This window comes from Rhinolophus hipposideros, assembly GCF_964194185.1.
Source record: "Rhinolophus hipposideros genome assembly, chromosome: 13".
NCBI lineage: Eukaryota > Metazoa > Chordata > Mammalia > Chiroptera > Rhinolophidae > Rhinolophus > Rhinolophus hipposideros.
In genome coordinates this window covers 24435903-24448505 of record NC_138059.1, presented here as the reverse complement: position 1 = coordinate 24448505, position 12603 = coordinate 24435903, and the positions used below count along the sequence as shown (strand labels likewise).

At 35.2% G+C, this 12603-nt stretch overlaps 1 protein-coding gene across 3 annotated transcripts in view; it reads left to right on the top strand.

Moving 5' to 3' along the window:
* Positions 1-12603, top strand: part of EMC2 (ER membrane protein complex subunit 2) — a 46849-nt gene that overhangs the window by 20661 nt on the left and 13585 nt on the right. For all 3 annotated transcript variants that reach the window (XM_081070864.1, XM_081070863.1, XM_081070865.1), the window contains exons 6-7: positions 7882-7967; positions 8117-8176. In XM_081070864.1, the coding sequence (XP_080926990.1) occupies positions 7882-7967; positions 8117-8176 (146 nt within the window). The remainder of the gene's footprint in view (positions 1-7881; positions 7968-8116; positions 8177-12603) is intronic.

Here is a 12603-nt window from a genome sequence, read left to right as displayed (position 1 = left end):
AAGAAGTGATCATGGTAAGTCCAGCAACCATCTGACACCATACTATGCTATCACAATATTATTGACTGTATTCCCCATGCTGTACGTTACATCCCCATGACTTATTTGTTTTATACCTGGAAATTTGAACCTCTTACTCCCTTTCACCTTTTTCCTCCCTTTTTAATTTTTTAATTACTGTTAATATTCAATATTAGTTTATATTTCAAGTGTACAGCATAGTGGTTGGACACTTGTATAACTTAAGAAGTGATCCCTCTGACTAGTACTCACCTGGCCCTATACATAGCTATTGCCGTATTATTGACTATATTCCCTATGCTTTACTTTACATCCCCATAACTATTTGTAACTAACAATTTATACTCCTTAATCCCTTCACCTTTTTCAACTGTCCCCAAACCCCCTCCCATCTATCACCCAAGATTGCTTTGTAACGACCAAGTTGTACTTCTTAAATGCTTCCCTTTTTTCACCTACCCCTTCAACCCCCTCCCATCTGGCAAGCATCAAAATGTTCTCTGTATCTATGATTATGTTTCTGTTTTGTTTGTTAGTTTTGACATACTCTATTCAGCACAAGACCCTCCAGGTCCATCCATGCCATCACAGGTGGCAAGAACCCATTCCCTTCCATGGCCGAGCAATATTTCATGGTATATATGTACCACCTCCTATCTATCCGCTCATCCATTGATGCACACCAGGCGATCTCCACATCTTGGCCACTGTAAATAACGCTGCAATGAACATATGGATGCACACGTCCCCTCAAAGTAGCATTTTGGGGTTTCTTCAGATAAATACCCAGCAGGGGGATTACTGGGTCCTTCTTTGTCTCTTTGTTATAGCCTTTGTTTTAAAGTCTATTTTGTGTGATTAAAAGTTTTGCTACTCCAGCTTTTTTGTTTTTTGTTTTTTTCATTCCCATTTTCATGAAATAACTTTCTATATCCCTTTACTTTCAGGTCTGTGCGTGTCTTTCAATCTGAAGTGAGTCTCTTGTAGGCAGTATATGTAAGGGTTTTGTTTTCTTATCTGTCCAGCCCTCTGTCTTTTGATTGGAGTATTTAATCCATTTACATTGAAAGTAATTGTTGATAGATATGTAGCTCTTGCCATTTTATTCATATTTTTGATCGCTCTCTGTTTTTTTCCTTCTGTCTTAAAGAAGGCTCTCTAACATTCCTTGTAATACTGGTTTGGTTGTGATGAACTCCTTTAACTTTTTCTTGTCTGGGAAGCTCTTTATCTTTCCTTCAGTTTTGTATGATAGCCTTGCTGGGTAGAATAGTCTTGGTTATAGTTCCTTGCTTTTCATGTTAAATATTTTGTGCTAATCCCTTCTGGTTGAGAAATCAGCGGACAGTGTAATGGAAGCTCCCTTATAAGTTACTCGTTGCCCTTCTCTTTCTGCTTTTAGGATTCTCTCTTTGTCTTTAACCTTTGGCATTTTAATTTTTATGTGTCTTGGTGTGGGATTGTTTGTGTCCATCTTTTTTGGGACTCTGCACTTCCGGCTTTTATGTCTATTTCCTTCACCATGTTAGGAAAGTTTTCTGTCATCATTTCTTCAAATAGGTTCTCAATCCTTTGCTTTCACTCTTCTCCTTTTGGTACCCCCGTGATGCGAATGTTGTTACACTTGATGTTGTCCCAGAGGTCTCTTAAACTGTCCTCATTTTTTGGATTCTTTTTCCTTTTGCTGTTCTGATTGGGTGTTTTCTTTTACCTTGTCTTCCAAATTGCTGGTTTGATCCTCTGCTTCCTCTAGTCTGCCGGTAATTCCTTCTAGTGCATTCTTCATTTCATTTATTGTATTCTTCACTTCTGACTGGTTCTTTTTTATTGTTTGTTTGTTTGTTTGTTTTATGCTTGCTATCTGTTTGTTGAAGTTCTCACTATATCCTTGAGAATCCTTATAACCTTTTTAACCAATGTTTTGAACTGTTTGCCTCCATTTCATTTAGTTCTTTTTCTGGCGTTTTCTCCTGTTCTTTCAGTTGGGATGTATTTCTTTGTTTCCTCATTTTGGCTTCCTCTCTGTGTTTGTTTCTGTGTATTAAGTAGGGCTGCATGTCTCCCAGTCTTGACTGGGTGTCCTTATTTAGTAGGTGTCCTGTGGGGCCCAGTGGCACAGTCTCCCTGGTCAGCTGCACTTGGTGCTCCAGGAGTGTCCTTTGTGTGGGTTGTGTGTGCCCTCCTGTTATATTTGAACCCTGATTGTTAGTGGCACGTCAATAGGTGGGATTGACCCTCAGGTGACTGGCTGTGGGGTTTGGCCACGTCCATAGCTTATGCTCTGCTGTGTGGAGGGTTACCACAGAGAGTGGGATTCACCCGAGTGGGCTCTGGTGCTTGTTGAGACCGCCCTTTGTGTATGCCATTTCTGGGGCTAATTGGGAGGTGCTCTGCTGTGGTCTGAAACCAACCTCTGAGTATGTTGGTTCTGGGGCCTGTTGGGTCGGGCTCTGGTGCAGGCCCAGGTCACCTGCCTGTGACCACTCAGGGTCTACCTGGTAGGAGCTACAAAGCGATCCATGGTTGGTCTCTGCCTGTATTGGACCTGGAGGCACCTGGGAGAGGCCATGCTGCAAACTGAGGATGGCTGCCCCAATACCCGGACTGTGATAACTCCGCAAAAAGTTAGGACACAGTGAGGCCTTCTGCCGGTTGCCGCTCCTGTAAGGTTCAGCTGCTGATAAAGCCTCCTGTGGTATGGAGTCGGTATAGTGGGGCCTCAGTGAGTGAGCAGGGTGCAGGGGGAGAGTTCACCAGGCCAATGCAGATTCACATGTGGCCTTTGGGACCGGCTCAACACAGGAAAGATGGCGCCTGCCTGCCAGCTTCACGGGGGAGGACCTGTTGGTTCATCTTACAGAATGACTGGGAATACAACACCAGCGTCTGCATTTGTGAACAACCTTGTATGTTACACTTCAAAATTTTAATTTTTGTTCTTAGAAAATGGAGAATGAGTCAAATTTTGACTAGGAAAATAAATACCAGCAGATATTTTTAGAAATAGCTTTGTCAGTAACATGGCAGATGATTTGAAGAAGGTGAGAAGAGATGAAATAAGTAATTTGAGGACTGTTCTCTTAGGCCAGAGGTTTTGGTGATCTAAACCCAGGACAAGCGGAATTGGAGGGTGTGGAGGAATGGAAGAAAGTGTATTTTGTAATGAAAGCATAGAAATAATTAAAACTTAGATGTGAATGTTATTTTGGAAGAGTAGCTCTTAAGTGAAAACTTTAGTCACTAGCCTATCAACATGAAGTATTGGACGAGGCTCACTGTGAGCTTCTATCTTTAGATTACCCCAACAACAGCCGGTTTTTTGTTTACTGGCTTTTAAAATAAAGGTAGGTTTTTTATTCTTTGAAAGCTCCTTGACAGAAAAAATTATGTCCACTGCATGGAACAATGCCTTGTATTTGGTAGGCCTTTAATCAATACTTGTTGAATGAAGGCCTTTCAGAAAGAAAGTACAATAATTACTTTCTTTTTAGTTGAATTTCACATTTCATATTTTGCCTTGAATTTTGAACTGTCTACTGTGATATATCAAATATGTGAATTTTTTATTTTGGAGTTAAATGTAATTGCTTTTGTGCCAAGGGTGAAGATGCTTTTAGAAAGTGACACTTCCTGGAGTTTGGGGCATACATTTTGGAGGCAGTTGAACCCAGAACTCTGCTTTTACTCTGTTGGTTAATGGTCTGTTTTGTTCTGGGTCCCAGCGCCTGAAGTGGGGGGAGTTTTAGGTTGTACTTTGCTGGTAGACCTTGATCCCTTAATCCTTTTCTAGGTAGTATTTCTCTCTAAGTAGTCTATTTTTTTTAAGACACGACGTGTCTTTCAGGAAAAATTATTAGCTAGCCCTTTTGTATATGATGTTACACAAAGGTTGTAACAAATTTGAGGAAGATTTATTCATGGTAATAAATACTTTGTGAAGGTTCATATTTTGTAATAAAAATCCTAACTCCATTATTAAAATCACTTATAAAATGTGGAACAATTTTCATTTTTAAGACTTTAACTGACTTGCAAAGATTAATTTAAACTAGAAATTTAGAAAATTTAAAACATTGGCATGTATTACACGTGAAAAAAGTACAACAAAGAAATACAAATGGAAATTGATAAATATTCAAGAGTCTACTTAACGTTTAGTCTAATTAAGGCTCTTTTTTGTACTATATTGACATATAATTGATGTAGAATCGACAGCACATTCTTATGTTATACAATTTTATAAGTTTTGACATTTGTGTACGCCTGAGAAACCATCACCACAATCAAGGAGTTAATAAAACCATCATCCTGCAAAGTTTCCTTTGCCCCTTCCCTTTTTGTGTTCCTATAAATTCTATTGAGCTGTCTTGTCAGATTCAGTTACTTGCGAACAGCTTGAACCTTTTGGGTCTTTGTTAGACAGGTCCAGGTCAGTGTTTATACCAGGGCTAAGGCCCATTTCAATCTCTGGGTATTTCCAGTACACCAGGAATCATGGCGTTTTCCAATCTGGGTAGTTGGAGGAGGCACTGTTCCCAGCCCTGTGTAAGCTCTGGGCCCTTTTCCCCCAGATAGTTCTTCCCTTGGCCTTGGGTAGTTTCTTCACACACATGCACTGATCGGTACAAAGCCGAGGACTCAAGGGGAACCTCCAGAGTCCTTATTCTGTATTTTTTTCTCTTCTCCAGTACTCTGTCCTATGAACTCTAGCCTCTTTGATCTTCCTGGACTCTCAGCTACTTGTCCGGAACTCAGTCACAGAGGCTGCCTGGCTCTACCTGGTTTTTTCTCCCTGCACAGCACTCTTCAGCTTTGTCAAGGCAGTGAACCAGGGCAATAAAAATAGGGCTCACCTATTTGTTGCTTGTCTCTTAGGGATCACTGTCCTTGCCTCCTGTGCTTTAAAAATGGTTGTTTTATATACGAGTATTTAGTCTAGTTCTTTGGTTGTTTTAGGCATGAGGATAAATCTGGTCCCTGTTGCTCCTTCTTGGCCAGAAATGAAATTCCTGCCTAATGTTCATTTAAAATGATCATGATAAATAAAGATTGGTTCTTATGTCAGAACCTTGAAAGGGCTGTTGTTTAGTATGTGACTTAATAGTATTGTTGCCTGTTATGATAGTGATTGCTACGCAGGTTTTTTGTTTTGTTTTGTTTTTAAGCTGTTATATAGTTTCATTAGGAAGATGGCTTTGCATAGTTGAATAGTTGACCACTTAAAAGTTTGTTGTAAATTTTACAATATTGGGAGATAAGATACTGTATCTTAGTTTTTATGTGATTAAGAGATTTGGGGGCATGTTTCCTAAATCGATTAATAAAGCTTTATATTTAAAATCTTTTCTTATACCTCATTGGTGTGTTTGTTAGGTGTAAAACTCTTAGTTAACAAATTATTTAATTTGTGATATTTTAGATTCTTCTAAGAAGTTTCATAGAAGGATCTAGGGTAGGAATCAGAACTTTCAGATCCTACTTCTAATTCTACCTCTTGATGCATTTAAGTTGTTTAAACCTCCATTTTCCATCGTTTATAAAAGAATTGTTTTTTAAAAAGATTTTTAAAGATCTTTGAAACACTAGAACAGTGCTTTACAGACTATTCTGTACAATGCTACTGACCTAAAAATATTGGTGTGTGTTCAACAGTAGAGGAATGGTTCTGTTCAATCACTGAGAAAATGAGTTGAACAAAGTTAGACAAATGTTTTTCGTGCAACCTTCTTCATGAAACTCATTGTGCCTAAGTGTCCTCACCGTGTTTATACCACACGTTTTACTACGACCACAGAGAGATTAGTTCCTTTCATGTTTATATTCTGACTTCTTGTCTAATTTTAATACAATATTTTCAAGTTTCACTGTTATCTATACAATATCTCACCTCAGCTGGTGCAAATCCTATAAAGATTGGCACATCAGTATCAAACTAAGCAAGCCTATGCCAGTTCTTTGAAGATCTCAAGGTAGAGCTTTTGGCAAGGCTTAACACAAACCAAAGGGTAAGCACAAACCAAAGGTAAAAAGAAAAGGTAAAATTCATTTAATTTATATTCAACATGTTTGTTGCTTTACATTGACACTTGGAGATTGATGGTGTTACCGAGGTGGGGACCGGCAGGATGTTAAATATTTTGCTCTTGGTTAGAAAGCTAGTAAGTGAAAAAACCTCGACTCTGCTCTACCATACTGCCTGTGGAAGAGATAGTGTCATGAAAAATGAAAGGAATAAACAATTAAATGTTTCAAATTTTGTTGGATTGGTGAAATTAGATATTATATGTCCAAAAGAAGTTAGTTTCTTAATTATATATTAACTTACCTTCACCTGTTTTCAGAAGGACTTGGGATAAGGCTTTCATTTGAAGTCTTAATATTTTTCTTAAAGGCTTTAGGATTGAGTTACTTTTAGAACTTTATTTTTCTTATGAATTCTTGAGACTTTCTAAACTTTCATTTATTATAGTGCTTTCATCATTTTTACATAGTGAAATTATTCCAAGTATATTTGAGTACCTATTGTGTGGCAGGCATCATGGTAGGCCTTCGATATGGGCCACATATTCAAGGATATACATTTTTAACACATAGGTCACTTTCTTTTGTTACCAAAATACTGTTATCACTGTTATTATAAATATTGCTCTTGGTCTTACTGGGAGTCTCTTGATTCTCTCTGTTTTTTTGACTTTCAGTTCTTCAGAGCAAAAGCCCCCAACTTTCTCACCCCATGACAGGTAGCTCCATTAATCTAAAGAGAACCCATTCATTTTATTTTCTTTGTCTGCATTTTCTAGTGTGTATTATGTAATAAAGCAATAGCAATCGTGTTCATAATTAATAAGCTTAACACGGCCCTTGTGTGTTTTATTGTTTAGCCTTTGCATTGAATTCAACTGATGGATGGGATATAAATTCAGTAATTCATACAGTGGCCTCCAGTCCCTGACTGTTCACTCCAGCCTCAAATGTAGTCTTGATTACACACAAAGTTACTATCTGCTGTGTCTTTGCTCCAATGTTCCTCCTCTTATACAGTGCCCTCCACACAGTTTCCTTTTTTGCATTCTTAATGTCTACTTGCCCCTTCTGTTTCAGTGCAGGTATCACATCTGGGACCATATTTGCTTCCTGCCCTTCCACCTCTTCCCACTCTACCACAAACCCTCGATATCTGTCATTGTTTTTTTTATTTGATGTGTTTTTCTCCTTATATGTTCACTGTCTAGCACAGTACCTGTCAAACATTAGATGTGCAGTACATATTTGATGAATGCATAAATAAATGGCATTGATTTTTATATTTATCACTTAAACTTTAAAATGCAAGTTTTAAATGTTTTGTCTGTTATAAAATATATCTTTCGATACTTATATTATTCATTTGAAAGACTCATAGGTAGGTTTTTCTCTTAAAACTGAAAAAAGTTTTCAGAAGCCATGTTTGTATAATGACTTTCAAGTGGCCATGGTGAGATTTTTTTTTTCCCCTTAATCTCCACTGTCCCTCTATCTCTTAAGATACAGATCTTATGAATGAGACAGAGTAAAGGACTTTAATCTGGATAAAGATTAGGATTCCCTGCTGTCTTGTAATTATCAGAATCTGGATGGTTATTTATTTGAATGAAATGATGCATACATTGTATGCACCAAAAGTAAAGCATATGTGATTGTTAGTAGAATGTTTGAATTCCTCGGTGGGATATCATGGGGTATGTTTATAAACTCCCACTAAGCAGTAGTTCTACAATGGAATTTCACTGGCATTGAGATAATAATTTGCAGTCAAATTACCTTCTTTACAAAAACCCAGGGAATCATGAGGCCTAATCCTTTATTAATGTCAACCCATAGGCTGCAAGAAAGCGTAAGATTGCCATTCGAAAAGCCCAGGGGAAAAATGTGGAGGCCATTCGGGAACTGAATGAGTATCTGGAACAGTGAGTGTCCCACAAGAGGATTGTGTTTTGTTATTCTGATAAATCTTTTTTAATTAAAATGGAATTTGCATTTGATTTTCCTTTTTGCCTACATGCTATTTATTTACAGATATCTACACACTTACTTTTTATCCCTTTCCTCTTACCAGATTTGTTGGAGACCAAGAAGCCTGGCATGAACTTGCAGAACTTTATATCAATGAACATGAGTAAGTTGTTAAACACACGTAAAATTTTATTAGGAGTACAGTTTTCATCACTGTGTAAGTTCAGAATGCATAGCGGTTTATGAAAATTTGGTGACACAAATGAATCATGTCATTTTAAATGAACAAAAGAAATAAACAATTAAATGAAAAACAACATCAACAATTTCTTGGTTATATTATATGAATTGCTTTTAACTAGGTCATTTGTGTTTTGCTAAATTATTTTTGTTTGGGAAATAAGTTTTTCTTTTAAATACATTTGGCATTCGTTGGAATTAGAAAGGCCTGCGTTTGCTGAGGTAAGGTTATTTTTAGTGAATCAAAATTGTGAATTTTTAGAGTTTAAATTGTTCTTATATACAAAGACTATTATACTCCCTGCTGTTTAAAAATTCTGTTGCCCGGGTAAAAAACCAAGAATAATCAAGAATGTTGAATGCTGTAGGAACTCTCTTATTGGATATTTAATGTTTTTGTTAGCTTTTTTCTTGCTGCAGTGACAAGAGGAAATCCCAGTGTGAGAGGATTAGCCTGGTCTTAGTGCAAGTTTTCTAATATCACGGCATTAACGCTAACCTCGATCTACAGGCAGGATTTTTTTTTTCCTGTTTTTACCTTGGTTCTTCTAAATCTGAAGTATATCACATTGTTTCTTTCCTTTTTTTTGAGAGAGAATAGAATCAGATTCTCGTACGCATATTCTCACTATGCATGAATAGTTAACCTCATTCCCATACTACAAATAGCTGACATAGGAAATAGAATAGCGTGAAGACACTTATGTCTTTTCTTTGCCCAGGGCTATATATGGAATGTGAATAGAGAATTAACGTAGTTATGTGCATAATTCTAATATAAATTGGAGCTAAAACTAAAATTGTAGCTATCATTTAATGAATGTGTGCTATATTCTGGGAAGCGTTTTCCAATTCTCTACTATACTCTGGCTATCAGATTCTCTTTGTTTTTCTTTACAAAATTATTTCCTGAATCATGTTCAGTATAGATGTATGTAAGCTTGTATGTTCACATGTGTACACATACTTAGGATTCTCTTATGTGAGAGTGGTAGTACTTTTGGTTTAAATGGAAATATTTTTCACAGTTTTTAAGTCAATATTTATAAGGTATACAGTAAACAATTTAACATGAAGCCGAATTTTCAGAATACAGTAAAAAAATTAACATTAGTTTTATTTTGTTCCTAAAACTGATGACAGTTGTTTAAAATGGTTTTGTACATTTTGAAGTTCTTGTGATTAAAAGCATTTAAAAACATTTCAAATCATCACGGAAATTTTTTTATTTAAAGAGATACTTAATGCAGGAAATTTGGAAAACCTAATAAAAAATAAAGAGGAAAGCAAAAATCCCATCATTCTGCCATCATTCTAATTAATGTTAGTTTGTATTTGATTTTTTTAATACTTCTTGAAAATAACAGAAATCCACAATAGAATTACCTTTTTTAGCCTAATGCTTTTCACTTAGTTATATTTTGTCAAAAATTTCTTATCACAATAAACATTTCGCAGTGAGATTTCAGTGGCTTTATATTATTCCATCTTGTTAATGTTTCCTAGTGTTAAATAATTTCCTAGGGGAATATAAAAGTTGTTTGTTTTTTTTTTATCTTCACTATAATACTATACTGATTATCTTTATTTTAACTGTTTCCTTGGGCTAAATTCTTAGAAGTAGAATTACTTGATTAAATGATACTCACATTTTCAGTGGTTTTGATAAATTGTTCCTAAATTGTTCACTAGAAAGGGAATGTCAATTAACTCTCACGCCAGCAATTATTAGAATATCCCTTTAACAACACTGGGTACTATCATTCGTTTTAATCTTTGCAAATTTTGATAGGTGAAAATTGGTTACACCTTTTAAAAACGTTTTTTCAAGAAATTTTTATATCAAAGAATAGGCATCTTTGTCCTTTCAGAAATATTTCCTTGTTTGTTATATGTCTTTTTCATATTGATTAGTTTTAAATAAAGAAACTTTATATTTTTAGATGGTCAGATATATCAATTTTTATTGCCTTTATGTTTCCTGTCCTCAGCGAGTTATATAAATATATTATCTCTGTTTTTTCTATTTCTTTCTCAATTTTACTTTTTTTGCATGTGTCTAATATTTCTATATTTAGTTCTCAAATAGGTTATACTTTATTTTAACCTATCATTAAATTTATTACTTGCTTCACTTCACAATGGCCACATTCACTTTTGCTTTGTTTTGAATTTCTAAAGAGTTTGTTGAGGTAGAGTTAAATGTATTCTTAAGAGAAATGAACTGAAAAATCCCTAAGAAATTGAGAAAACGAAGAAAAGTACCTGAAAAATTTCTTTGCAGAGGAAATAATTATTCAGCCTTCCCCTTTATCTTGTATCAAAAAACTTTTTGGTCCTAAAGCTAGTCATTCACAAAATGACCAATATTTTCCAATTGAACACTTAGAAGGAATGTTCAGAATTAGGGTGAGTAGAAATAAATATCTTCAGTTTTTTGAAACTATATGAACATCAGAATCTATTCACTTAATTCATTTGACTTGTTTGGGCAAGTCATTGGAGTAGGTAGAATTTTTTTTTTGTAGAAGTAGTAAGTTATTGTGGAATGTCAGTTTAGCACAGTTTTATGGACACAGTGGCAAAAATGTAGCAATTTAGAGTTTGCTAGATATATTTTACATTTCTTCATATGAATAGTTATAAGCTATTTTAAATATAATAGGTCACAGGCAGCATTGTTAGTCTAGAGGTAACATTTTTTTTACTCCAAATTTCCACAGTAGAATATTCATACAAGTCTATTCAGTGTTTTTATGTAGAGAAAAGTGGGATACAGAATTCTGCCATGTCCTTATGTCGTTAAGTTACCTTTGATTCTAATACATAAATTATAGTGTGTATTTAGTTATGCAGCTGGTATATGTCGCACCAGTTGACCATATTGAGATACGTTACTTGTTTTAAAGATAAAAAATTAGTTATAATTTATACATTAGCACTAATATGTATTATAAACAAAAATATGTATTTTAAAGAAAGATATTTAATTTTTTTAACTTGATTTGTAGTTAAAAGTAGATGTTATAACAGCAAGGGGCACTAGTAGTATAAATTAATTATGATTGTGATTATGGTTCCTTTTTGTAGGTCCAGCCTTACTGTAAAATTCTATAACAAATGCAATTATTAAAATCCTATGAGGAAAAACCATAATATTGATAAAGCAATCTAGGGACAAAAACTGTAACCTGTACATATGCTTTTGTGAGGAACAGAACTTTTTCAAAAATTGTAATTAGTTATTCTAACGTAATAACAGTGGTTGTTCTATTTTAAATAAATTGAAATTATTTTTATTTCTCTAATCTTAGTCTCATTGAACCATTGTATTAGGTTGGTGGAAAAGTAATTGTGGTTTAAAAGGTTAAAAATGATTGCAAAAACCGCAATTGCTTTTGCACCAACCTAATATATAATGAATTAACTTTCTTATGCCTCTGGAATGGTGCTGGTCATGTACCCTCCTTGGGAGAACTGAGAAAAGCACCACTCAAATCACTTTCCGTATAGCTTAGTACTCTTGGGTGATCCCAGCTGAGAAAAACTGGACTAGACCATCTCTTGCTCCTTCTAGCTCTAAGTTTATTTGATTCTGTACTCAATCCACAAAATTAGTTTGATTTTATACTTTATAAAATTGGGGGAAGGGATCCCCTTCTTGTGTGTGATGCTGTATAATTTTTGCAAAAAATATCTTGGTATTCATTTTTCAGTACTAACTCTTATCCACCCATTTTATTTTTACGTTGTGTAAGAACTAGAGTCACACTTGTGCTTAACCTATTTAAATTTCTAAGAATATTTATTCTTAGCATTAGTAAGAATTTTGGGCATCATCCTAGTAAAAGGAACACATTTAGAAGGAAACTGCCTTTTTGATGGTAAGGTGTTTAAAATAGAGACCACTTTTTCCCTTGTAGAATGATAAATATCAAATAGATAAGTAAATATAATGCTTTTGTTTGAGACATTTAGTCATTTTGTTCATTTGTCAAGAACCAGTGCTGGCTTTTGGATATAAAAACGAAAAGGGCTAAATAAATAGCTTCATGATCTTTGATGAGAGTCAATATATAAGATCTTTCATAAATCTAAAATACTATTAGTTTTGGGTAATGTGCCGGATGTTTTTGGTTCCTTGGGCTTTTTGGGTTGATTGCTGTACCTGTTTTTATGTTACCATTGACATCTTCATCATTACCATCACCGCCACAGTTTTCATTGTGGTTGTAGCGCTCGCTTATGGGCATAGTGGTTAAGAATGTCGACTGACTGGGGTGGCACAGCCTGGGTTTCAGTTTAATCTCTGCCTCAGTGTTCTCAGCTATAGAATGGTGATAATAATTT